Source organism: Dendrobates tinctorius, unplaced genomic scaffold (genome assembly GCF_039654945.1).
Source record: "Dendrobates tinctorius isolate UK_male_01 unplaced genomic scaffold, ASM3965494v1 ptg000086l, whole genome shotgun sequence".
Lineage (NCBI taxonomy): Eukaryota > Metazoa > Chordata > Amphibia > Anura > Dendrobatidae > Dendrobates > Dendrobates tinctorius.
Genome location: NW_027361754.1, coordinates 11090308 through 11118294, shown reverse-complemented (window position 1 = coordinate 11118294; position 27987 = coordinate 11090308). Strand labels below are relative to the sequence as shown.

At 44.8% G+C, this 27987-nt stretch overlaps 2 protein-coding genes across 5 annotated transcripts in view; both read left to right on the top strand.

The window, feature by feature from the left end:
• The window catches only part of DRAXIN (dorsal inhibitory axon guidance protein), a 60092-nt gene extending 58468 nt beyond the window's left edge, over positions 1–1624 (top strand). For all 4 annotated transcript variants that reach the window (XM_073585042.1, XM_073585041.1, XM_073585044.1 and 1 more), the window contains one exon: positions 400–1624. In XM_073585042.1, the coding sequence (XP_073441143.1) occupies positions 400–512 (113 nt within the window). In that variant the 3' untranslated portion in view covers positions 513–1624. The remainder of the gene's footprint in view (positions 1–399) is intronic.
• Positions 1625–8380: 6756 nt separating this feature from the next.
• On the top strand, positions 8381–19863 carry AGTRAP (angiotensin II receptor associated protein). The gene is made up of 5 exons (XM_073585040.1): positions 8381–8611; positions 10810–10844; positions 11434–11551; positions 11635–11851; positions 18613–19863. Exons 1-5 carry the CDS (start codon positions 8396–8398, stop codon positions 18705–18707), a joined length of 681 nt encoding a protein of 226 aa, XP_073441141.1. The 5' UTR covers positions 8381–8395; the 3' UTR covers positions 18708–19863.
• Positions 19864–27987: the final 8124 nt, after the last annotated feature.

The following is a 27987-nucleotide window of genomic DNA, read 5'->3' as shown; positions in this document are numbered from 1 at the left end:
ATGTTTTGGAGCCAGTGGTTAGTGATGAATATTGGGGTTTGCATTGATCTGATATTTATGGCAAATATATTTTTGGGTCGTAGCAAAGGGACAAATATAACGCATTCTCTCACATCACCATAAGGCCATTCTATTCCCTCCACCTTAATAACAATCTGATGGATGATGCTATCCAGTGCTAGCTGTATGGATCGGGCTCAGCTCCCAATCCCGCACCTTACATTTGGTGCACCCACCACCATACATGAACTGTTTCACACTGCATAGTGGTTCTTTGGATGCTGATGCCACCTTTGGTCACCATATTGCAATTCTGTAGACCTTGGAGCTTGTATGAAGCTGTACAACAGTGACGTATATGACATCCTAATGTGCATCTGTATCTTTTCCTCCATCCAGGGCTCCGATGCTACGCTAAGTTCCACCGCAATCAAAGAGTCACCAGGAGGAAAGGACGATGCGTTGACCCCGAGTCCATTAACAAAGATCAGGGATCGTTTATTTCTATTTGATTAGCATTGGAGCGATCCTATGGGAGAGCTGACATCCGCCTGTGACCATGCAGCTATGTAGCACGTGTCCTTTCCTATCATCCTTCGCGATTGACAAGGATGAACTCGTACATTAAAATTCACTTTATTAGGACATAAATGACAGCAGTTCATTGTCAAATATTTATGCAGAATACGGATTCTCAATCAGGTCTTAAATTGCTGCTTCGGAGGCAGAAACAAATAAGACGCTGTCTGGGAAAACACAAGATTTTGCTGAAATTTCAATGAAGGGTCTGGCAATGTGCACAGGTGGCAGAAATCACCAAGAATTACCGTAGACGAGTAATAGGCTATAGTGACACCTACAGGCTCTGATGGGTACTACATCACAAGAACTGACGATCCCTGATGAAGACAATCTGAGGATTTTTTCCCTCCAGAAACAGCCCCACTATTGTACACTGGGAGTGCCTGGTATTGTAGCTTAGACCTATCCACTTGAATAATGCAGTACCAGATAAGGCCAATGGATAGGAGTGACGCTGTTTCCAAAGAAGAAATTGAATCATGCCTTTCCTTTGTACTCCTGACCTGTAAATCCGCCATTACCTCCCATAGGGGTTGTTGCCCAGCTTTTCTAGTGTCCTGAACAGCAAATCTGTCCCGTTATGTAGGAAAACGTGACTGATGTATTTGTCATTGACTGTGGTTTGCCATTCAGAGATCTAGGTGTTAAGGATATGGCTGCCGTTACAGCGGTCACATGCAGCCGAGAACAATGGCCCCATGTGGGGAGCAACTAAGTGCACAACTTTGCATTACAACGGGCATTACTGCCAAACTCTTGCATATGAGAGTCATTTTTGGCATTGTGAGGTGCGGACCTTACCCGAAATTACCTACCGGGGCCGACTTATGTAAATATCGTCCTGCTGGAGGGGCTTGTGTGAGCGATTCTTATATTTTGTGACTTAGATATCAGATTTTTGTATAGTGCATAAAGCGTACATGGAGCACACCCCCAGGGAGACGTTCGTGTAAGAAACGTAGACGGAAACCAATGGTTTCCAACATGGCGGTCCGGTGCACATTAATGTGACTTTTCTATGTAAATAAAATACGGACAATTACTGTTGGTCATTTTTTTGGTGTGTAGAAGTTTGAAAGTGTCAAAAAATATCAAAAATGTTCTTCCTATTTTTTACAGGGTGAGAAAATAAAGGCAACCTAGCAAAATTCATGAGCAGACTTTGGTGCTACATTCTGCCTTCTGCCACTGAATTCTCCTCCACGTCTTCTGATCAGGAACATGAACAAATGTGTCGGGGTCCTGGGCAGGGGCGCTGCTTGGGAAGAGGGGATGCAGGGGTGCCTGTCCTGGGAGCAAAAAGAAAAAAAATTGTGGCCCTAAAAACTTTATTTTTTTGTGGGGGTGTCACAAAGGTGGCATAATTACTTATGTAGGGGGCATTAACATTTGTCTCCCCAAATGGTCCTGGTGAGTAGATAAGTATTTTATCTGTAGAATTGGTAGCCCGATCTCAGTACCACCCTAGGAGTCTCCCCCGACCAAACCTGGGAACATCCCAAAACTGGGCCAAATCGTCCACTTTTGGGCCTGTTGGCTAAAATGCATTTATTGCATATCTGCGGATTCCACCCCTAGGACCTCCACCTACCAGTCATGGATAGAGTGAACCCAAGAAGGCTTCACATCCATAATGGTCGATCTTGGCAGGATCTGCACCAGGAGGCAGCTGAGAACCAGGGAATCCAGCACAACGAATCAAGAAATGAAGTGACGATGTGAGAATCTGGGTCTGGGGTTAATTCCTTGCTCTACGTGTGAGTGATCTTATACCTGCAGCAGAAGAAATATGCTGCGGTTCAGAGCCTTCTGCAGAATAAAGTACCCCGAGCACATGGGGGGTCTGTCAGCCGTGTGTGCAATTAATAATACCGAAACGTCATATACTGGGTCATAGCACAAAGCACCGGCAAAGTGTTATAACAGCTCTAATGGCGGAATACAAACACAAGAAATATCAGAGAGACTGCAGAGGAGAACCACAGAGATTACATTCATATCCATAGCAACACTATATTGGGCACACGTCTTTATCATTAAATCCATGTTTATTATTTAGTCCCCTCATTGTCTAACACACGGAGCATTACCGCTCCATGTATCCTTACACAGCGGCCTGCAGTGCCGAGCTCCCTGATACCAGCCCGGTCCTGTAATAGGAGCCCCTGGGGTAACAAGTCTGTTCATGACATTTCTTCTTCCTTCATCACCCTGTCAATGATATGGAGAAGTGGAAGGAGCCGCTGCAACTCAGCCAGGAAGTGGAGCCCCCATAATGTGACAGTGCTGAGGAGCAGAGGGCAGAAAAGTCACCAACGCTCTGCTGACCCCATAACTGCAGAGTCCAGACCTCCTCTCGCATCAGCACAAACACTGCGCCCCCACCAGGAACTTCATGGCTGAGCAGCTGCATGCAGCCGTACATCACCAAGCACAATGCCGAGTGTCGGAATGAGTGGTGTAAAGCCGTCACCATTGGATTCTGGAAGAGACAGGTTCTGTGCAGTGATGGATCACAATTCTCTATCTTTAAATGATGGAGGAGTCTTGGTTTGGTGATTCCGGGAGGACGTTGCCCCCTGACTGCATTGAGCCCGCTGTACAGATTGTGAAGGAGGATAATGCTATGGGCTGTTATCAGGGGGCAGCCTCGGCCCCTTAGTTCTAGTAAAGGGAATTCTTAATGCTTCAGCACAAGACATTGTAGATGATTGTAGCTTTGTGGGGACAGTTTGGGGAAGACCCGTTTAGGTTCCCCATGATAGTGCTCAGTTTGGTTTTAGAACATGAGTTGCTGACCAGAACCCAGACCCCAACCCTATCCAACACCTATATTGGAGATTGTGAGTCCGGCTCCCCCCCAACATCAGGGTTTTATGTCACAAATCGTCTTCTGGATGAATGGGCACAAATTCCTACGGACACCTCCAAAATCTTGTAGAAAGTCTTTCCAAAAGAGCGGAGCCTTTATATCAGCAGATGGTCCAATTCCATATTAATATCTATGGCTGTAGGATGGGAGATCAGTGAAGCTCCAAGTGAATATGGAGGGGGCACATACTTTTCTCCATATAATATATCTTGAGCATTGGGCAACGGATGGGGCTTTGCTCTCAGAGGTAGCACCCACATGTAGCACCTGCAATGGGTAATATAATGTCAAAATCATAGGGACACATGATTATCACTAAAGAGCATCTGTCAGTAAGATCAGAGGAAGCGGAATGAAATGATAACTGGATATCTCCGATCCGATGTCTTATTCCAGAAAAATCCACATTTTTCTAAATATGTAAATGAGCTATTAAGCGCTATGGGCCGGACTTAGATCTCATTGAGGCTCTGCCTCCAGAGTTTATTGTAAATGAAAGGGGACGTTACCAGTGTGAGAAATGTAGATCAGGAGAGTGGATTGTCAGACATTTGGTTTCTCACACTGTTAATGCCCTCTACATTTACTATATTCTCTGGAGGCGGAGTCTCAGGGAGATCTGAGTCCTGCCCATAGATCTGAACATCTCATTTACATGTTAATAAAAAACATGGATTTCTCTCGAATAAAACATCGGATCACAGATATGAAGGTATCATGTTATGACCTACAGGCCCATATAGATGGCTTAGGAGGGATGAACCTGCTGACAAAATCCCTTTAAAGAACAGTAGTCAGAATGAATGGCTGATAACAGGGAATAATAGATTGAACTCATTTTCACAGGTTTAATGTCCCAGCAGTTACTTGGTAAATTAGCGCTGACACATTGATGCACAGGATTGCGTTGTGATTGTGGTAAGTGAACAAAAGCTGTTTTCTTCCAATCAGTCATGGGTTATGATGATGAAAGTGGGGATGGCGCAAACATCAGATGATTCCCTCACATGATGGGCAGCGTCCCCTGCAGTAAGACTTAGGTGCCCTGTGATTCTGTTTATTTATTAGTCTATAGAAGAATTTTTATTTATCCTGGATCAAGTGTCAGAATTTCTGTACCTGGAAACCATCAACAAGCTGCTGCTGACAGATCCTTATTTTGTACTTACTGGTGTATTGTTGTGGGTTATTTTGTCCTATGTACATATAGCTAGTCACAGAAGAGTGAAAAGTCCAACTTGGCAGCATATGTTGTGTTTCAGTCCTTCATTTGGAGTACCTCTGCTTGCTGTCTTTGAATGATCAGACCCGCTCATGTACCAAGACTGAACAGCAGCAGAGATGGAGGCCAAGTTGTGAATCTTCTAGGGGTTTTTTTAACACATAGTTTCAATTGTATTTTTTGTGATTTTTTTTTTCAAGTTTTTTTTCGTGTATTCTGATATCAGCACTTTCATATCTAACGCACTACATATAAACCATTTTTTTGGGGTGCTCGGGAGAATTTTTAGCATTTTTTTATATTAAAGATGGAAGCCTTATGTAACTCTTTCATTTTTTTTTCTCCAGGGGAAGGTATTTATTCCAAAAATAACTTTTGCATAGGGGATAACGTGCTGATCACTGGGGGTCCAACCATTAGCACCACCGGTGATCCTGAGAAAGAGACTCCACAGCCGCTTCTTGAATGCAGCCCATTGTCTATGGGACAGCCAAGTGCAGCTTTCTCCAGCAGTCCCATAGACAATGAATGTAGCAGTGCCGAGAATGTGCACCTCTGCTTCGTTCAAGACAGGCAGCAGTGTCCCTTTTTTGGGGGGTTACAGAGCCCCGTCCTTGGAATCACTGGGTTTACGATATGGAAAGTTTATTTGGTAATATCCCTTTAATTGTGACTACAAATTTTTGATTAGACCTGCTTGTTGATGGTTTCCATGGAGCAATATCATATATACATAAAGAAACAATTCCTGCAGATATTGCATAGGGGATTTCTGGTCATTGCAAGCCCACTGCTGGGACCCTATTATGTGAGACCACCCCAGGAGGATGCTTCTTGTGTGACCCCCATTACACTAAGAGCTGTGACTGTTTTAGGTAAGGGTCTCCTATTTCACTACTGATGTGCGGCTTCTTATATAGAGTGAGGTCAGACACATTGAAGACCCCCAGGCAGAGGGATAATTATGTGACTGTTATGGACGACTTTCAGGGGGATCTGGTAATTTTGCGCCTTGACGATTCTTCTCTTCAGGACGTTTCCGTTCCCGGTGATATTTTTGGTCCAGTTTATTAACCTCCATTTTCTTCATTTTTTTGTAGAATTTCCTGGAGATTCTAAAGTGTCTGTATTTTATCATCGCTGGTGGATCGTAACAGTGTACAAGACCACCAGAATCATGAATATGGCACTTGGACGGGGGTCTGCACATGTAACCAGGACACATCCCTAGATAAGTGTGGGGCTCATCATCTCTGAGGAGACCACTACTGCCCAACTCCTGGGTGGTCTTAATTTATTGTTGGCATTAGCAGTCACCAAATTCATGGCGGCCCACTGCGTGTTAGATGAGGTCGTGACACTTACTAGGGGAACGATGTGACTGAGGCATTGAGGGGGCACACATATGGCTGAGGCTCTTGTAGGGTCTCCTGTGCCACTAATGTGACAGGTGCCAATAATGGCATTTGTGACCATGTCAACTAAGTGGGCATGTGACGCCCTGTGTCTTTGCCGCCACAAAATGGTCAAATATGTACTATTTTATATGTGTTTTGTAAATGATGAGAGTTATGCTTTCTCTGCTGGAGACAGCTGCACACACAATTTTACCCCACTCCCTTGCCTGAAGCTTAAGGCCCCGTCACACACAGTGATATCGCCAGTGAGATCGCTGATTTTGTGACGCCACAGCGATCTCGCCAGCGTCTCGCTCCATCGTCCTGGGCCATTTTTTGATCGCTGGTTTTCCGCTGGCCAGCACGCATCACTGCGTGTGGCATCGAGAGACCAGCGATCAGCGACACTGGACGCTGGTTTCCAATGTAAACATCAGGTATCTAAGAGCCGCATGGCTCTTAGTTACCTGCTGTTTACCTTGGAAACCAGCGTGCACGCTGTTATCTAGGGTAAACAGCGGGTATCCCAGAGCCGCGCGGCTCTTTGATACCCGCTGTTTACATTGCAAACCAGTTTGCTCACTGGTCCTGATCGCTGGAGGGGCTGTCTATGTGACAGCTCACCAGCGATCAGCCTAATGATGTCCCAGCAATCTCATCCATGTCAGATCGTTGGTGGGATCGCTGGGACATCGTTATGTGTAACGGGGCCTTTAGAGCTTTGCACAGATACCCTAATTGGGAGGGGAGGAGTTTTAGCTGGTCTGTGAGAAAAGATGGTGTGAAGAAAGATGGAGAATGTTCTGGGAGCAGTTACATGTGCTCTCTCCAGGAACAATGCCGAGGAGAATCAGGGCTTCAGCCCCTAGGCCATCTATGCTTCTAGAGTCGGATGGTAAGCTGAGAGGCTGTGTGGTTTATACAACTAGCAGTGGAGTGTCTTCTCCCAGGAAAACTACAGCAACTGAGAATCAGTGAGGGATTATGCCAGAACGAGCACGTGCTTCACATAGGATTCAAGCTGCATGTTGCCGGGGCAGAAAACCCTGTGAGTACTGGTAGTACTAGAAGTTTCAGACACTAGGAAACCTTTGTCCCTGAAGGGATTAGAACAGCAGGAAGTTTACACTGAACCCCAGCAGAGGGGGAGAACTCCCACCGTGCAGAGCAGACTGTAAACCTGGTGAGAGCGTTGTATTTTATCCTCTGAACTGCATCTGGACTTCAGTAAATGATAAGGTGAATTTCTTTGTCTCCTGCCTTGTTACTCTGTGCCATCTACTTCTATCAATATCTCTGGGGGCCAGCCCTAGTTGGAGGGGGTTAAACACCTGCACTGCCATCATCATCTACCCCCCCAGGGATCATCTTACAGTCGAACACTCCAACTGGCGTCACAAACTCTTTTCCTAATTTTTTTTGTTTTGTTTTCCTTTTTATTTTTCTTTTATTTTTAACCCCTATTTCACTGTCCACGGAGCACAGGCACCGGGCACGGCTGCCCGGCGACCTGAGTACCCTGCTCTGGGTAGCTGAGACACTCATGGGGGTACTTGCCACACTTGTGAGGATACCAGTGGCACTTATGAAGGCACTTGTAAATGAGTTATTTATTGGGGCATTTGTGGCTAACAGACTTATAGGGCACACCTGTAACTGAGCCACCGGTGGGAGTGTTCGGGGAGCCTTGGGGGGCAACTGTGGTACTAATGGCAACTGTGGTACTAATGGGGCACACCGATGTCTGGCGCAGTTATGGGGGCACACCGGTGTCTGGCACCCTATGGGGGCACGACAATGTCTGGGGCAGTTATGGGGGCACACTGGTGTCTAGCACACTTATGGGGGCACGACAATGTCTGGGGCAGTTAATGGGGCACACCGGTGTCTGGGGCAGTTATGTGCACACACCGGTGTCTGGGGCAGTTATGGGGGCACACCGGTGTCTGGCACACACCGGTGTCTGGGGCAGTTATGGGGGCACACCGGTGTCTGGCACACTTATGGGGGCACGACAATGTCTGGGGCAGTTATGTGGATACACCGGTGTCTGGGGCAGTTATGTGCACACACCAGTGTCTGCGGCAGTTATGGGGGTACACCGACGTCAGGGACAGTAATGGGGGCACACCAGTGTCTGGGACAGTTATGGGGGCACACTGGTGTCAGGGACAGTTAAGGAGGCACATTGATGTCTGGGACAGTTATGAGGGCCCATCTCAAAGTATAATTGTAGTCAGTAACATTTTATTAGTTCTGTCTCACAAAGTGTACACTCCACTTGTCAGTGATAACTGCGGAGCTTTTCTCGATGTGACCGTGATGCTGCAGCTCCTCCATCAGACTGAGGCAGAGGCAGAACATCCAAAAAAGACGCTGTCACCTAGCAACGGGACCGAGCGTCACGTGACCCCCGTTCACCACGTGACCCCCTCCTCGGCTCCCACACCTACGGCCGGACTTCGGGGCTGTCATGTGACGCAGGCGATCGTTGGACTCGGGCGCGGAGACATGGAGCTGCCGGCCATCAACCTGAAGGTACCGGGGGCGCCGGGCGGGACCCCTCCTCCCATAGTGCTGTGCGGGGCTGCTGCCGGCTGTAGCGCTGCCTGTACCGGCTCTGCTTTACACTTCGAAAAGTTTTGCAGCTTCTTTTTTCTTCTATGGAATTAAGCAAAAAGTCACAGACAAGTCACACGACGCGGTGCGACCGAGGAGCTCGATTATTCCAAAACTTAGATTTCTGGCTTTTTTTTCTTTTAATTTTGCCCAATTTTCGGCTGTTATATAATTTTTAATCTGGAAGGACCGGTGCTGGTTTCCGATTGTTGAAACTGGATATTCTGGATTACCAGACGGTTCTATGGGGCAACACAGGGGTCATGTGCGCAAAAGACCCCGGCCGACCGAAATCTGCAGCACTCCTATGTGTATTACCGCCTGGACAGCCTCATAGTCCGGTCTCTCCTGTTCATGGCAACTGAGAAGGAGCCGGCACCAAAATCACCTGTTGCTATGGTTACTGCCTATATGATCGATGGATCCGCACCGTAGAGCAGCACGGCCGGGCGCTCACCAGGAAAGGTGCAAAACCTCAGTGTCCTTAAGCAAAAAGGGTGTACGCTGCCAACTTTATTCCTTTTTTCTTATGGACATTGATAAAATATCTACCAGACTGATAATCATTTTTTTTTTTCTGCTTCTGTGGCTCTTTGTCGGTCTTCCTTTTAGTGATCTACCCGTCTAACCGCAGCCATCCAGTGAGAAGTCTGCAGATGTGATGGGTGTTGCATATAAAAATAATTTTTTACCTTTTTTTTTTGTTGTTGTTGTTTCTTAGAAAACTCCTTTTAGGGTATGTTCACACTGGGCGTTTTTGCTGCAGCAAAACCTAATTTCTTGGCAGGAATAAAGCTGTGGCAAAGAAGCAGGTCTATGTGCTGACATAAGGGAGCCCCCTGTGTGTCCCTATTTCCTCTTTGCTTAGAATGGTCTTTGCAGAAAATGAGGCGCCTGAAGATTTCATTACAGCGGATTGAAGATTGAGTGTCTATTGTTCTCTGTTATCGGCCACATTGCATCCTCGGATGTGACTGATGTCGGCCATGTTGCAGGGTCGGGCCCTCGCTGCGCCTCTTACTTCCCCAGACGTTGCTTTTCAGGAAGTGAAGCTGATCACAGCCTGCATTGAGAAATAACGGCGCAGTGCCCCGGCCCTCGGGGTTCCCAATTTTATCAAATAATGGGATAATGCCAGATTTGCCGGGATTTTGCAAGGATTGCCAAGAAATAAATGCCATGTGACCGCGACCTGTGACCTTAGTGCATGAGAGTTGTGGTCACTGTGTATCACACGTGCTGGGAGCGGTAACGGCAGCGCGGTGCTGTGACACTGGAGCTTACAATTCATAGGGCTTGTCACAACTGTGCCGGTGCTTTACAAACCCAGGGCGGGCAGATATCTGGACACATCCAGGTGTGGGAGAGCCTCTCAATGCTCCAATAGCAAATGTCAGGAGAGGGATCGATCATATTGATTTTTAACATGCCCAATCCTTATTTTTACTGCTTTAAAGGGTTGTCTCCTCTCCTTCAAGAGTGCAGGGAGGAGAAGTGGTGCTCGCCTGCAGAAAATAAGATGAGACAAACCCTTTAAACAGTAAAGATAAGGATTGGGCATGTTAAAAAATCAATATGACCGATCTTGACCTGAAGATTGACAGCTCAGACACATAGTTTGGTGCTGGGGTTTGGTCCGTCAACCTAACTCAATATGTAAGATGTGTGACGTATTTATAATCCTCTCTCTCCACGTACTGCCTTTGTTCAGCTATTGCACAGCAGGGAGTGTATGCAAGCAGAGCTGCAGGGTAAAGCACAGGGGTAGGGAAGCAGTCTGAGCTATTAAAGGGGTTGTCTGATGCACAGAAAAAATAAATGATGGAACGATACTTTTAAAGTAAAAATAAAAAAGCGGAGCACTTTTCTACCAGTGGGTCCAGAGCAGACCAACATGGAGGTCTGTGCTAGCTCAGGAAGTGATGTCTGCACCATTTGGAAGTCACAAAACCACTGAAGCTTCTCACAGGGGACAAGTTTGCTGTGCAATTTCCACACCTAGTAGGGCAGCACTTTCTGCTGTGCACATACTAAATGAAAAACCTAATGTGAACAGGGGCCCATGCAGGAGCCGCTGATCGTCGCTCTCATCCGTACATCTCCCTCTTGTCTTGCAGGCGATTGTCTTCGTGCACTGGCTGCTGACCGTATTGTAAGTATTCATGCCGGTATTTCGGTTGTTGCGTTTATTAATCAATTCACAACAGGTTTTTTTGCGTAAATGGAGCACAAAATGGCAGAAATGATGGCGGGCGCTTTAATATATGCAAAAAATATGCGACTTATCTCATCGCTTTTGAAAAGTGCAGAAAACTAGTTGTGGCCTGAAGATTTCACTTTGATAGGCTAATCCCCGCACCCTATGGAGGTAGCCTGCCATGAGGGCAGCCCGAATTGCGGCACAGATGTGCAGGTTTTGACATGTTTGGCACAGTTCATACTAAAGATCTTTTGCTCATATGAAAGGTTGGTCTTAATAAATCTGCAGCATTTATGATGGGGGTTTTGGGCAAATTAGCCCTTAAAGGGGTTATGTAACCCTTAAAGGGGTTGTCTAGCCCTATCCGTTGTCGCTCAGATCCACATCGCAGGGTAGTCGGCCAGGACGTGTGCAGGGTGGTAACTTCATTGGCATCACTCGCGTGCGATGTGGAAATGTGGGGGTCCCGTGGCCCCTGACTATAGTGACCGTTAGTTCTGCGCCTCATTATCCTTCTTTGCCTTCTGCTCTTGTGTTGCAGTGCGGAGTGTACGTATCCGAATTGGCTACCAAATGCCTATTGTTTGTCAAACTTCTCAGTCCTGGCTATGGGGGTCTGGGCCGTCGCCCAAAGGGACTCTGTGGACGCCATATTTATGGTAAGACCTGACTCTTCTGTAAGATCAGACACCCGGTGGATTCTGTGCCCCCCGATACTAACCGGCCGATGCTGTATCTGCAGTTTATGGTTGGACTGGTGGTCACCGTTGTATTGGACATCCTCTTCCTTGCCCTGTTTTACTCGCGCTCCGAACAAGTCTTTGAAAAGTCGCAGGACCGCGACCTGTTCCGATTTAGCGGAGGAATGGCGATCCTGAGTCTGATCCTCAAGCCCTTGTCCTGCTTCTTCATTTACCACATGTACTTGGAACGAGGGGGAGAATGTAGCCTCAACTTGGGTAAGTGTCCGCTTGGGTATTTGTGGTGGGGGGCAGTAAGGACTGTGCAGGGGATTGTGGGTAATGGCGGTGGGGTTTCCTTATTTATAAATTATTAGCTGAAGAACGTTAGTTATAACAAATTATAATGATTATATTGCACACGAGCTGAAGAGCCCGGCGCTGCCCGGCCATAGTAACTAACTGTGGTTAGTTATAGCAAATTATAATTATCCTCCATTCCATAGTCCCGTGCCCATATACCCACCATACATATCCACGATCCCATAGGCCCGTGACCATATACCCATCATACATATCCTCCATCCCATAGTCGAGTGCCCATATACCCATCACACATCCTCCATCCCATAGTCCCATGCCCATATACCCATCATACATATTCGCCATCCCATAGTCCAGTGCCAATATACCCATCATACATATCCGCCATCCCATAGCCCCGTGCCCATATACCCATCATACATATCCGCCATCCCATAGTCCCGTGCCCATATACCTGTCATACATATCCTCCATCCTATCGTCCAGTGCCCATATACCCATCACACATGCTCCATCCCATAGTATGACATCATAATGAGCGTCGGGGCTTGATATACACACACTTTTTCCCCATTATAGAGATAGGGGCAAAATTGGTGAATTGGAACGCGCGGGGTTAAAATTTCACCTCACAACATAGCCTAGGACACTCTCGGGGTCCAGACGTGTGACTGTGCTAAATTTTGTGGCTGTAGCTGTGACGGTGCGGATGCCAATCCCGGACATACATACATATATACACGCACTTGAGCTCGTAGATAAAAACTGTGCATCTAATCCTATCCTGCGTGATACTGTCTGCCGAGCCGTGTATCTAATCCTATCCTGTGTGATACTGACTGCTGAGCCGTGTATCTAATCCTATCCTGTGTGATACTGACTGCTGAGCTGTGTATATAATCCTATCCTGTGTGATACTGACTGCTGAGCCGTGTATCTAATCCTATCCTGTGTGATACTGTCTGCTGAACCATGTGTCTAATCCTATCCTGTGTGATACTGCCTGCTGAGCTGTGTATCTAATCCTATCCTGTGTGATACTGACTGCTGAGCCGTGTATCTAATCCTATCCTGTGTGATACTAACTGCTGAGCCGTGTATCTAATCCTATCCTGTGTGATACTGACTGCTGAGCCGTGTATCTAATCCTATCCTGTGTGATACTAACTGCTGAGCCGTGTATCTAATCCTATCCTGTGTGATACTGACTGCTGAGCTGTGTATATAATCCTATCCTGTGTGATACTGACTGCTGAGCCATGTATCTAATCCTATCCTGTGTGATACTGCCTGCTGAGCTGTGTATCTAATCCTATCCTGTGTGATACTGTCTGCTGAGCCATGTATCTAATCCTATCCTGTGTGATACTGCCTGCTGAGCTGTGTATCTAATCCTATCCTGTGTGATACTAACTGCTGAGCCGTGTATCTAATCCTATCCTGTGTGATACTAACTGCTGAGCCATGTATCTAATCCTATCCTGTGTGATACTGACTGCTGAGCTGTGTATCTAATCCTATCGTGTGATACTGTGTGCTGAGCTGTGTATCTAATCCTATCCTGTGTGATACTGTCTGCTGAGCCGTGTATCTAATCCTCTCCTGTGTGATACTGACTGCTGAGCTGTGTATCTAATCCTATCCTGTGTGATACTGACTGCTGAGCTGTGTATCTAATCCTATCCTGTGTGATACTGGGCTCCCCCTGCAGTCTGTGTCAGAGGGTGGTCTGTGTTGGCACGGTAATAAATTGTGTTATTTCCAGCTTTACAGAAGGACGATAACATCATAGAAATGATAAGAATAATAGGCCTCAGTTACCATAACTGTCTACAAAGAAAACTGTTGCTGATAGCAACCAATCACAGCTCATTTTTCATCTTTTAAACAGCTCTGGGACAGCGTGGCGAGTTTTGAGTGGCGACTTCTGTGTTTTGACTTTTATGTGGCGAGAGGTTGGTGTATGAGTGGTGAAATGTGTGCTGAGGGTGGTATATGTGTTGAAGCACGTGGTAGTGTGTGGCGCATTATGTGTGTGTGTTCATATCCCTGTGTGTGGTGAGTATCCCATGTCAGGGCCCCACCTTAGCAACTGTACGGTATATACTCTTTGGCGCCATCGCTCTCATTCTTTCAGTCCCCCTTGCTCACATCTGGCAGCTGTCAATTTGCCTCCAACACTTTTTTCCTTTCACTTTTTCCCCATTATGTAGATAGGGGCAAAATTGTTTGGTGAATTGGACCGCGTGGGGTTAAAATTTTGCCTCACAACATAGCCTGTGATGCTCTCGGGGTCCAGACGTGTGACTGTGCAAAATTTTGTGGCTGTAGCTACGACGGTGCGGATGCCAATCCCGGACATACATAAAGTACATACATACACACCCACATTGAGCTTTATGTATTAGATTTTATACCCAACGGTCCTACAACTTTATAATGTTGTTTCCGTTCCTTTCCATGTTTCAATATCTGCAAACTGTCAGTGAATAGACAGTAAGGTTCCCGCTGGGGGTTTTGTAACTTCCCAGCTTAGCCGAGCACACTGTAACAAGCCCTGCCCTGTGTCTAGTGAACACGATCAGGTTGTAGCCTCTGAATGGGGAAAAATTGTTTTGGTATCTTACTCCTCTGCTGAGATCCAGCTGCTTGACGTTACAGGCCTCAATCCTGAGGCTTAACGACCTGTCAGTGTTCCAGAGGAGAGTGGAGCTACGCAGGGAATACAGCGCAAGGCCGAGGAGCTGTAAGTGAGTAAATATGTAGTCATCAAAACCACTTAGTAGTGCAGACTCAGGCCTTGGGCCTTCCTTTTGGGAGGTCTATGATTTGGGACCTTGACTGGAAGGGATGTGGTGGTCTATTGCTGCCATTCTTGGTCGCTGATCCTAGTCCGTCGGTGACATGCCACCTCCTCAGATGTGGTCTCCATCAACCATCACACAAGCTCTAGTGATCTCTACTTACCTGCTGGTGAAAAATTCATGGCTGGCAATTTAGACCCGAGAGCCGGAGGATGCGATTAGTCGTCCGCTCTTATTACAAGCGCTCCGCTAACCACGGAAATGTTTAACCTTCTGTAATACATGAATGCCCCTCAAGTCACACTCAAATATTAAAGAGGATATCTTACAAGACAGATCCGCAGCGGGGAGGTTATAAGAGACCCCCAACAAATTACATCTAACCCCTTCTGGCAACTGCCAATTTAAGTGTTTGTGCTTTGTGTGTTTCTTTTTCCAAGAACCATAACTTTTTTTCCCCCCTTCATACACACATCAGAGCTTTTTGTTTTCTGCGACAAGTTTTAGTTCGAATGACACCATTTTTTAAAAAATTTTCTACCATATAATATGCTGAAAAATGATGATATAATATTACAAGAAGTGAAAAAACCCACGATTCCTCCAATTTTTATTATTTTTTGGTTCATTTTTTTTTCCCGACATACATTGTGCAGCAAATGTGATCTCGTAACCTGATTCTCCAGGTCCGAACAATACCAAACTTTTAGAGTACTATATACTCTAGTGCCTTAAAAAATTTAGAACTTTGCAAAAAAAAAAATATACATATTTTTTTTTTTTCATCAATTGAGCTGTGTGAATTTGGGCTTAATAGTACCATTTTGGGGAACATATGACATTATGATCGCTTTTTATTACTTTTTTTTTTTTTTTTTCAGAGGTGCGGTGATAGAAAATGCCAAGCTTTATATATTTTTTTCAAGTTTTTTTTTTTTTTCTTTACGACATCACATAATGGATTAAAATATTTAATCAGCTTTTATGAAAACTGCAATTCTGAATTTGCTTATTTTTTTAATTTATTTTTAACTGAGGAATCAATATGAATTTCTTTTTAATTTTAGTTTTCTGTTAAAGAAAAAAAAATCCCCTTTTTCGACTTTTATTTTAGTTCTTCATTAAAGCAATATTACATTCACAGGTGTACCACGATGGCCGTGACAAGGCCCTCCGCAGTCCTCTAGCTGTCATGACAACCCATCGGCTCTAGCTGCCATGACAACCCATCGGCACTCTGCAATCACATTGCGAGTAGGCTGGTCGCATCGGAGTGGTGCAACTTAAATGCTGTTGTCGGTGATTGACGGCGTCATCTTTTTGGTTATGCTGCGCTTGGCGTTCTCACCGCTTGCTGTTGTTAGAGGCAGATACTGGCTGTATAAGGGTATGTTTCCACGTGGCGTATTTGCTGCGGATTGGATGCTGCATACAGCCGCAGCGGCCAGATGTTACAGCTTAGTGGAGTAGATTTTATGAAATCCCATATCCACTATGCGTACAATGACCCCATGTGGCACACCCGCGTATACGCACATGCGGTGTGTCTTTATAGACCACAGCGTGTCTAGTTATCTTTCGGATACACACAGTCTCTGCAACATAAATACAGTTAGGTCCATATATATTTGGACAGAGACAACATTTTTCTAATTTTGGTTCTAGACATTACCACAATGAATTTTAAACAAAACCATTCAGATGCAGTTGAAGTTCAGACTTTCAGCTTTCATTTGAGGGTATCCACATTAAAATTGGATGAAGGGTTTAGGAGTTTCAGCTCCTTAACATGTGCCACCCTGTTTTTAAAGGGACCAAAAGTAATTGGACAGATTAAATAATTGTAAATAAAATGTTCATTTCTAGTACTTGGTTGAAATCCCTTTGTTGGCAATGACTGCCTGAAGTCTTGAACTCATGGACATCACCAGACGCTGTGTTTCCTCCTTTTTGATGCTCTGCCAGGCCTTCACTGCGGTGGTTTTCAGTTGCTGTTTGTTTGTGGGCCTTTCTGTCTGAAGTTTAGTCTTTAACAAGTGAAATGCATGCTCAATTGGGTTGAGATCAGGTGACTGACTTGGCCATTCAAGAATATTCCACTCCTTTGCTTTAATAAACTCCTGGGTTGCTTTGACTTTATGTTTTGGGTCATTGTCCATCTGTAGTATGAAACGACGACCAATCAGTTTGGTTGGATCTGAGCACACAGTATGGCTCTGAATACCTCAGAATTCATTTGCCTGCTTCTGTCCTGTGTCACATCATCAATAAACACTAGTGACCCAGTGCCACTGGCAGCCATGCATGCCCAAGCCATCACACTGCCTCCGCCGTGTTTTACAGATGATGTGGTATGCTTTGGATCATGAGCTGTACCACGCCTTCGCCATACTTTTCTCTTTCCATCATTCTGGTAGAGGTTGATCTTGGTTTCATCTGTCCAAAGAATGTTCTTCAAGAACTGTGCTGGCTTTTTTAGATGTTTTTTTAGCAAAGTCCAGTCTAGCCTTTTGATTCTTGATGCTTATGAGTGGCTTGCACCGTGCAGTGAACCCTCTGTATTAATTTCATGCAGTCTTCTCTTTATGGTAGATTTGGATATTGATACGCCTACCTCCTGGAGAGTGTTGTTCACTTGGTTGGCTGTTGTGAAGGGGTTTCTCTTCACCATGGAGACTATTCTGCGATCATTCACCACTGTTGTCTTCCGAGGGCGCCCAGGTCTTTTTGCATTGATGAGTTCACCAGTGTTTTCTTTCTTTCTCAGGATGTACCAAACTGTAGATTTTGCCACTCTTAATGTTGTAGCAATTTCTCGGATGGGTTTTTTTCTGTTTTTGCAGCTTAAGGATGGCTTGTTTCACCTGTATGGAGAGCTCCTTTGACCGCATGTTTCCTTCACAGTGAAACCTTCCAAATGCAAGCACCACACCTCAAATCAACTCCAGGCCTTTTAGCTGCTTAATTGAGAATGACATAACAAAGGGATTGCCCACACCTGTCCATGAAATAGCCTTGGAGTCAATTGTCCAATTACTTTTGGTCCCTTTAAAAACAGGGTGGCACATGTTAAGGAGCTGAAACTCCTAAACCCTTCATCCAATTTTAATGTGGATACCCTCAAATGAAGCTGAAAGTCTGAACTTCAACTGCATCTGAATTGTTTTGTTTATAATTCATTGTGGTAATGTCTAGAACCAAAACTAGAAAAATGTTGTCTTTGTCCAAATATATATGGACCTAACTGTAGCACTGTTCTATGTATCTATGAATCACCGTGCGTACAAAAGGGGGCTGTGCTTTGGGCGGGGTGGGTATCCGCTGCATTCAAAGCGCTGACAATTTGGAACGTGGAGACATACCCTAACACAGCCAGTACTTGCCCTGTGAAATCAGAAAACACGGCTGCTTTCATCCAGAAGCAGCGCCACAATTGTACATATGGGTTGTGGCTGGTATTGTACATGAATTCCAATGAAGATAATGGGGCTGTTCTACAATACCATACACCACCTATGGAGAGGTGTGGTGCTGTTTTTGGAAGAAAGTGGCAAAGGCCATAATTTTCTATTCCTCAGCAACAACTTTAGCAGGTGCATCTGGAGAAAAAAACGTATTATTCCAACTTAACACTAATAGCTCATCGCTATTTTCTTAGTCTCCAAAAGGCGATAGTCGAACCAAATCTTCATGTATGAAGTCTAAAACCTCCCTCAATCTTCTGCTCAGTGTGATTTACAGTACTACTGCCTGTAATGATCGATCCAAGCATCAGCAATAGGTCACAGAATCGGAATCCTCAACACGTTTCAGGATCGTACTGATCGTTTTCACAACTTTGATCCCCCGTTGCTTCATATCGTGGAACGTTTTGGTCATTTTGCTATATTTCATCCATTTTATTATTTTCAGGCCTCATCACCGTCTCCCGAGATCGAAGCACTTATCAGACAATCGACCACACGGATACATCAGCCGACCAAGACAAACTGCCCTCCCGTTACTGAGAAATAAACTATAGCTGCTGATACTCTGACTGGTAGGGGGTCGATCAAAAATTTGAGCAGGTTCAGACCATCTGGACAGGCCCCTCGGGAGTAGGCGTGAAGCCATTTTTATTGCTGCCTAAAGACCAGCAAAGCGGATTCTCCTTTTGTGAAGTTTACCAGGTTAAGGCAGCCATTTTGTGGATTAAGTCATCGTGAAAATTATGGTGGGTATATCCTGAAAAATACCAGAACTCCAGTTGCATCGGGGGTAAATTGACCTGTGTATGTATTGGTCCAGACACAAGATGGCTGCTACTTCCACCCTCCCGCCAAAAAAAATTCATAATTTGATGTTTGAAGGATTGACTTGATGTTCTCATCTTTTCCTTTTTTTTTTTTTTTTTTTTTTTTTTTTTTTTTTTAAATTTTGTGATTTATGGGAGGAGAAATGGCCCAAGTTATGGGGGTTAGTAGCTTCATGTATTAAACTGGGACTGATGGAAAACAGCCTGTCATTAATCGTAATGGACCTTGCTCACGGTTCTCACATGGAGGTGGGGGGTGGGAGGGCGCTGGTGATCACCCATGAATATTACATTTGTAATATATGTTCTTTTTTGTGTTTTCTTTTTTCAGTTCCTCATTTGTCTATTATTTAGTTCCTAAATTGAAGCGTGAACATTAATAATCTCATGGCGTAAATTTCATTTTCAATTACCACTTGCACAACATAGGTTACATAGCAGAAATCGGTCATTTTGTTTTTTAAGCCAGTGCTTATAAAAATTAAAAAACACCACAGACATTGCATCACTTTCCTGAGGCAGTTTAAAAACTAGGCCCGAATGAGGGCAAGTCACTAAGTCTGGTGTAAACATGTCTCCAAGGAAGGGCTGCTGCCCTTCAGGGGTCCATGCAGATGGGGAACATGGGGTGTTTGACCTAAACTAAGCACCCTCTCAAGCATATAAATAAAGACACGTATACAATGATCTTAAATTGGGGTTTTCATCTGTGGCCATCTTTAGTAAAGATTATTAGTGAATCATGAAACTTAAATCTGTCACCAGTAAAATAAATATATGCTGGGATCCGCCAACAGTTATTGTGAGCAATTACCCCTTATTCCAATAAAAAGGATGTGAAGTCAATAAACAAATTGAAATGAGTAAATTTTTGACAGGCGTGAAGCAAGACCAGGACATCAGCTGACAAATCCCAGCAGCGCCAGGTTCTCCTTTTTATACAAAAAATTGAAGTTATCTCGATGCCTTCCTCAATCACCCTCCAGTTGTTGGGCAAAATCCAAACCTTTCCACAGCAACTGCAAGATCATAGGTCAAATGGTTGACCAATCACTGATTGTTGCTAACCTGACACAAATCTGCCCAACCGCCAAGGAACTTTTGGCTGGAACATTTCCCCCAAAATCTCGTCATAACTGAAAGACGTGTCTGTATACCCACAGGGCTTCCTCCTTATGGTCTGAGGTCCAGCCATGATGAATGATACCAGAGAACACCCCAAAAAATGGAAGCTCTACGCTCAGAGAAACCATGAAAATCCTCCCCCTTTTCATGTGATAACAAAATGGTGCATTACAGAGTTAGTCATAATTAGAGATGAGCCAATCCCTCAAAATGACTTTCAGGAACCAATCTTCGGTACTTCTAGTAGTGAGGCCTACTTGACCGCCAGTGAGGTCAGTGATTGGACTCGTGACTCTCCCTTATGACCGCCTGAGGCCAATCTCTGGCCTAAACATCACAAAGGATGTGCCAGAGTCACCGAAGACCGGTGAGGACAGATGAGTGTAATATATTTATTGGCTGGCCGCCATTCTACCAGATTAATGCAATTCCCCAAAATCTCAGATTCACCAAAATAGTCTTTAAAAATTGAGGCAGATGAGACGGATGATGATGAACGGTCCCTCTAAGGAGAATGTAGCTGGAATATGGCGTATACAAGGATTAATGGAACCCGTAACCCAACATTCTGGATTATTGGATGTGGAGAATCCTCTCTTCTGTTCAGTGCTGATGAGGATTTCAGGACTTTGGGCAGACAGAGCCCTGGGTTAATTTCTGCTCATTCCAGCATTTCTTTTGCTTGGCGGCCATTGATGAAGATTTCTAGTTGCCAGAAAAGAGCCAGGCTTGGTTTTATATAAAATTGGATCTTAGGTACCATGCAAAGTAGGGGCTCACAGCTTTTCTTGTAATTTCAAACACATACTACCGCCATACAGTGCCAATATAATGTGCAGTAAAATAAAAGGAACTTTAAATTCTCAAAATGATTACCTTAAAGACATATCACACCATTGCCTCTTTACTATGTCTTTATATAGTCCACATAATACCGGCATACAGTGCCAAGATAATATACAGCCTGTATAACAATATCATTTAGAGCCAAGATAATACACAGCCCACATCATAATGCCTTCTAGTGCTACAATATAATATGCAGCTCATACAACAATACCATATAGAGCCAAGATAATACACAGCCCACATCATAATGCCTTCTAGTGCTACAATATAATATGCAGCTCATACAACAATACCATATAGAGCCAAGATAATTATAAATCCACTTAATACTTCCATACAGTGCCAACATAATGCACAGTCCACATAATAATGTCATTTAGTGCCAAGATGATATACAGCCAGTAGAACAGCGCCATATAGTGCCAATATGAAAAACAACCACATAATACCGCCATATAGTGCAAAGATCATCTACAGCCCACATAATAAAGCCTTATATTTCCAAGATAATACACAGCCTATATAACAACACCATAGAGTGCCAATATAATAGACAGTTTGCATAATAGTGCCAAGGTAATATAAAGCCCAAATATTAGTGCCATGATATTATACACCCACATCATAGTGCCACATAATGCCAAGATATTTAATATACATCCATATAATGTACATATAATAAAAGACAACCCAAATAATAGCACCATATTGAGCCAAAAAATAATGTACAGCCCACACAATACCACCATATAGAACCAAATAATTACACCAAACACAGCCAACATGTTACTAGCAAAAAATTCTCAAAGAAAGATTGACGAACACAATAGACGCATGTCCCGGAATTATGTACAGAGCTTCTCTCTCCCTGAACGGGGAGCCTTCTTATACCACTATGATGGGGGGAAAAAAAACCTAAAATTAGAGTCACGTGGAGATATAGTGGAGGGCTCATTCACCTCTATGGAAGAACTTTTATGACTGTACAAGCCAGAGCCAGAATACAGCCATGTGCATGACCCTGAATATACAGCATGCAAAGACTACTGCGGTATAAAAAGAGCCAACATATTACCGCCATATAGTTCCCATATAACACTGCAAATCAGTAAAACTCCTAGCCTGAACACACATTGCTGGATTTAGTTTTGCTCATTTCCCATCGCTATTTGGAAGTTCTTAAGACTCTGTGTTCACACGGTGTGACAATAAAACACACAGTCACCACAACACATGAACACAGCCTAAAACCAGCAGAATGAACACACCAAACAAAATGCATTCCATTAAAAATGCTATTTATATTTTACACCCAGGACGATAAAAAAAATTACTATATGTTTTATAAGACTTTAAAAAAAAGTCAAATTCCGTCGTAAAGAAAAAAAACAAAATATTTTAAAAAATACAATAGCAATACCGTATATACCGTATATTTGTTTCTGCAAAATGAAGTAGCACATGTGGTTTCCTTTCCTATAAATATTTGATGAATATATTATTTTACCTTTTTAAAAAAAAAAAATGCAAAAATCAGCAACTGCCGAAGACCAGATTCTCTGTCCTCATCTCCTGAATCAATCTTCCCGATTTCTCGCCCATGGCTGATAATTACCGCAGCTCGTCTCTTATCGGGAGGTAAAATAATAAGGCCACTTGTGGTTTCTCTTCACCGTCAACTGTCAGAACGTCCGAGAAAATTTGCTCATTACATGCCCAATGTGCTGAATACAATGGACTGGAGCAGCCGGGGGAAGGGGGATCATAGGGAGATTTTACCAATTATTAGGGTAGAACAAGACAGAAAAGATGCACACTCCAATCCTCACTGTGTTGGTGCAGAATAAAAAAAAATTAGTTAAAAATTTATTTTTTAACAGCCATTGTATGTTAGAGTAAATTTGCTTGTGCCATAAAGCAGAGCAAAAAAATTTGTAAAAAAAAGGAATAAAAAATGTGTGGTTTTTTTTTAAAGGGTTTGTTTGAGTTAGAAAACCCTTTTTTATGCAGATTTTTTTTTTTAACTTGGGTACGAAAGTGTATCCACTTCGAAATCCACATCCAGGAGGATTCAAAGAATATTTTGAAGCTTTTTGTGATGCAGATTCTGAAGCAGATTCCCTTTTAAAATCCACACTTTTTGTGAACAGTGCTTTTTTTTTTTTTTTTTTTTTTTTTTTTTGCTGTATGAAAAACGCTGCAAACAGTACTTGCGTTTTTTAAGCATTTTTTAATTTAATTAAAAATTTTTAATGCAATGAAGTGCATTTGAAAAAAGGAGCAGTAGCCATACATGTGCGCCATTACTCCATCCGCTTTTGATGGCGATGTTGGAGCTGCTCTGTACTCCACTAGTGAGAATGAGTGGAGCTTGTCAGTGCTGTGGGGGGCGAGCAGAGCTGGCAACTCTCCGGGCACCCAGTGTATTCAGTCCAGAAACCTCTCCTGAAGGTTTAGGCTTGGGACATAAATCAATATCTGACAACTTGACAGCAATGCAGCTGCCCCTTGATGGCCGAAGGTGCTTATCTGTCCCCTGTATGGAGACCCCGCCGCTTGTAGCACGCCCCTTAGTAAGTTATGGAAATTTATATGCATATATGCAAGAATTCTTACATGGACTTTTCTCTTTAAAAAAAAAAAAAAATCTGCATCCAAAAACTGCAGAAAAATATCTACTCGTATTTGTTGTTTTTTTTTTAACTGGTTGTTGTGCACGGGGCATTTTCTTCTGCAGTCGATGCAGAAGCAAAATTTCCAGATTTTTTTTTTGTTTCAAGCAGAAATGCCTCAGGAATTGACTTTTTGCTCTTTATGGCATGTTCATACTGATGCGCTTCAAATTCCAGTAGAACGAACATACCCTTACATATTGAAAAAATAACACTGAGGTCTGTTTACTCATTGAGATGAAAAAGAAGGTCATGTAAAGACTGTTTGTATTGGTTTTTGTTGTGCATTTTCGAACCAATTTGTGCTCCAAAATCCACGTGAAAAAATAAATTCAAAACTCTTGGAACACACACTCTATTCATCTCAATGGGAAATTTCCTCTGGTGCTGACAGAGCTGATTGATTGTTCATATGTGGAAAAAGAAGAAACAAATTTTTAGCCGGAAAAATCAATGTAAAAAACTGTGTAAACAAACATGAAAATTATGTGAAATCTGCATCCCGTGCCGGTGAATAGATTTTCGGCAGCCCCGTAAAAGTACACCAGAACATTTCCATGCCAGATGGGAGTTGGCATGCAGCTTTTACACACTCCTGAATGGTGGGACAACCTCCCCCATATATGACATAACAAGCATAATGTGTGCATCCAAAAAGTGTTATGTAGCATGACAATCCCACTTATAGCAGTGCCTATATATTACAGGGTGAGGGTATACGGTGGTGTGATTGGGGGGGGTCTGTGTGTATATAGCATAGGGTGAGGATATATGTTGGTGTGATTGGGGGTCTCTGTGTGTATAAGTATAGTATGAGGGTATATGTTGGTGTGATTGGGGGTCTCTGTGTGTGTATGCACTATAGTGTGAGGCTATACAGTGGTGTGATTGGGGGGTCTGTGTGTATATCATTGTGGGGTCTTCGATTAGTGAGGGGTCTGCCTCTCTCCTGCCTGTGATAATACATGCTCAGTTTGTCTCTGACCAATCAAAAGGAGTAAGCCGTGGATGGCCCGTTAATACCTACACAGCCGGCATGTTTCATTTTCAGGGTTGATCCTATTGGTTTCCCCAAGAGATAAGCGGCGGCTGTGTTGTCCCCACCACTTATCCTCTGGGTATAGCCAGTCTGCTTTGTACATGGCTACTGCCGCCAGCTGCTCCAGTATCCTCTGCGCCTCAGATGGGCGCTCTTCACCCTGTGACTGTGGGCGACGTTCTGCTTACTTTCACATCCTAATAATAAAAATGTTCCTTTTTTTGTCTCCCATAAAGCATATATAAATGTAAGAGTCCTGACTTCATCACATCTTTATTCTCCTCCTTCCATCATCGCGCCACTTCTGTCATCCACATGTGATTGGGAACCTCACTGGCTCCCATAAGATCAGCAGACTCCCTTCCTGAAATACTCTGTGCTGCAGGGTCCGCTATCCCTCCTCCCACTATGGCTATAAAGTCTCAGAGCCCTGTGCTCTATGATACAATTATATGAGAGGACAGGTGAAAAAAAGACAAATATTAGTATGAACGAAGCAGCAACCATGTTATAGCCCCATTCAGCATACCCCTCCGATTGTAGAACACGACCTGATGAAACGTAAGTCTTACATCTAAACATGTGGCCTTCATAGTGAGGATCGGCCGCTGTGACCAGTCTCCCATTCTTAGGTTACCACGGACTCGAGTTACTTGTTGAAGACGTGGACAAGAACAATCGATGAAATCCAAGCCACAAAATGTCCATGTTAACTTAAACTTTTGACTGAGCAAAGAAGCTGAAGTTACCGGCGGTGCACAAAAGGCTCCGGCAGCACAAAACCCTTCATGTCGTCCTCATCATCATGAAGATGGAGGAGTCAGGAGCCGCAGACCTGGTGCAGAGGGACGACCACAAGTGGGGACAAGACATCTTCCTCATTTCTAGATGTGCACCGACCTAATACCGTAGTGTGACAACCTTTTGAAAAAACATCAGAAGTGTCAATATAGGGGTACAAGGGCAGCAGTCGCATCTCATTCCTAATACCTGAGGGCCACAAAGACTCTGTCCGTAAGAAGTTATTAACGTTACAAATGGTTTCCATAAAAAATAATCACCTTGTTCCACCACAATCTGTATATTGCACCAATTTCTTACCCTACAGGCATCACCATGAGGCATATACTTGGTTCATGATTTGCTACTTTAGAGACTGCAATAAGATTACAATAGGATTCCATACTGTGCACTGTACAGTATAAAATCAGCATTGGTCATCCCAAGTACGTGGCCTGGACTTCTGGTCTATAACCTTCAGATGAGCACCGCTGCCTGTGGAGACTTAAGTGAGTGCCGCTGCCTGCAGACCAAGGTGAGCTCCACTGCCTGTGGAGACCCAAGTGAGCAACACTACCCGCAAACCAAGGTGAGCACCGCTATCTGTGGAGACTCAAGTGAGCGCCACTGTCTACAGACCAAGGTGAGCACCACTACCTGTGGAGACCCAAGTGAGCGCCACTGCCCCCAAACAAAGGAGCACCACTGCCTATGGAGACCCAAGTGAGTGCCACTGCCTGCAGACCAAGTGACTAACTAACTGTGGAAACCCTTGTGAATACTGCCCGTAAACCAAGGTGAGCACCACTGCCTGTGGAGACCCAAGTGAACACCACTGCCCGCAAACCAAGGTGAGCACCACTGTCTGTGGAGAACTAAGTAAGCGCCACTGCCCGTGGAGACCCAAGTGAGCACCACTGCCCGCACACCAAGGTGAGCACAACTGCCTATGGAGACCCAATTGAGCGCCAATGCCTGCAGACCAAGGTGAGCACCACTGTCTGGAGACCGAAGTGAGCGCCACTGCCCACAAACCCATGTAAGCACCACTGACTGTGGAGACCCAAGTGAGCGCCACTGCACGCAAACCAAGGTGAGCACCACGGCCTATGGAGACCCAAGTGAGCACCACTGCACGCAAACCAAGGTGAGCACCACTGCCTGTAGAGACCCAAGTGAACGCCACTGCCCGCAAACCAAAGTGAGCATCACTACCTGTGGAGACCCAAGTGAACACCACTGCCTGCAAACCAAGATGAGCACCACTGTCAATGGAGACCCAAGTGAGCGCCACTGCCTGCAGACCAAGGTGAGCACCACTAACTGTGGAGACCCAAGTGAGCACCACTGCCTGCAAACCAAGGTGAGCACCACTGCCTATGGAGACCCAATTGAGCGCCACTGCCTGCAGACCAAGGTGAGCACCACTAAGACCCAAGTAAATGCCACTGCCAGCAAACCAAGGAAACCACCACTGTCTACAGACCAAGGTGAGCACCACTGACTGTGGAGACCCACGTGACTGCCACTGCCTGCAGACCAAGGTGAGCACCACTGCCTGTGGAGACCCAAGTGTGCGCCACTGCCCGCAAATCAAGGTGAGCACCACTGCCTATGGAGACCCAAGTGAGCGCCACTAACTGAGGAGACCCATGTGAGTGCTACTGCCTGCAGACTAAGGTGAACACCACTGCCCGTGGAGACCCAAGTGAGCGCCACTGCCCACAAACCAAGGTGACTGAGCACCACTGCCCTATGGAGACCCAAGTGAGCGCCACTGCCTGCAGACCAAGGTGAGCACCACTGCCTATGGAGACCCAAATGAGCGCCACTGCCCTTAAACCAAGGTGAGTACCACTGCCTATGGAGATCCATGTGAACGTCACTGCCTGCAGACCAATGTAAGCACCACTGCCTTTGGAGACCCAAGTGAGCGCCACTGCACGCAAACCAAGGTGAGCACCACTGCCTATGGAGACCCAAATGAGCACCACTGCCTGCAGACCAAGGTGAGTACCACTAACCGTGGAGACCCAAGTGAGCGCCACTGCCCGCAAACCAAGGTGAGCACATTCGCTCTGTCGGCACCATTATCGTCCATGGCCCCGTTAGCGCGTCCGCCAAAATCCCGTTGTGCGGGTAGGTTTGGATGAAAGGCCCAATTGGGCCACCGAACTATTGCCCTGACTGGATTGTGAAAGTACCCTGAGTAACCTATATTTATAATACAGGGTTGTCGGGTTAGATCCAGGGACGACTGGCCATCTGGCAATTCTGACAAATCTCAGAATGGTCTCTCTGATCATGGGCCACCTTGTCGGCTATGTTGTTAACAGAATTGTTGTTCTCAAGACACCCATAATGTTAAGACTTATGATGAAGCACAAAGTAACTGACTCCGTCAATTACCCCAGCAGGCCACAGGTATTGAAAATATTGGTCTTGTAGTAAATCTTGCTTTCCTCCATCCAGGGTAATATGGGGACAGTGACAACATGAGCCTGTGTGATTTCTAATTCCAGGGCTGA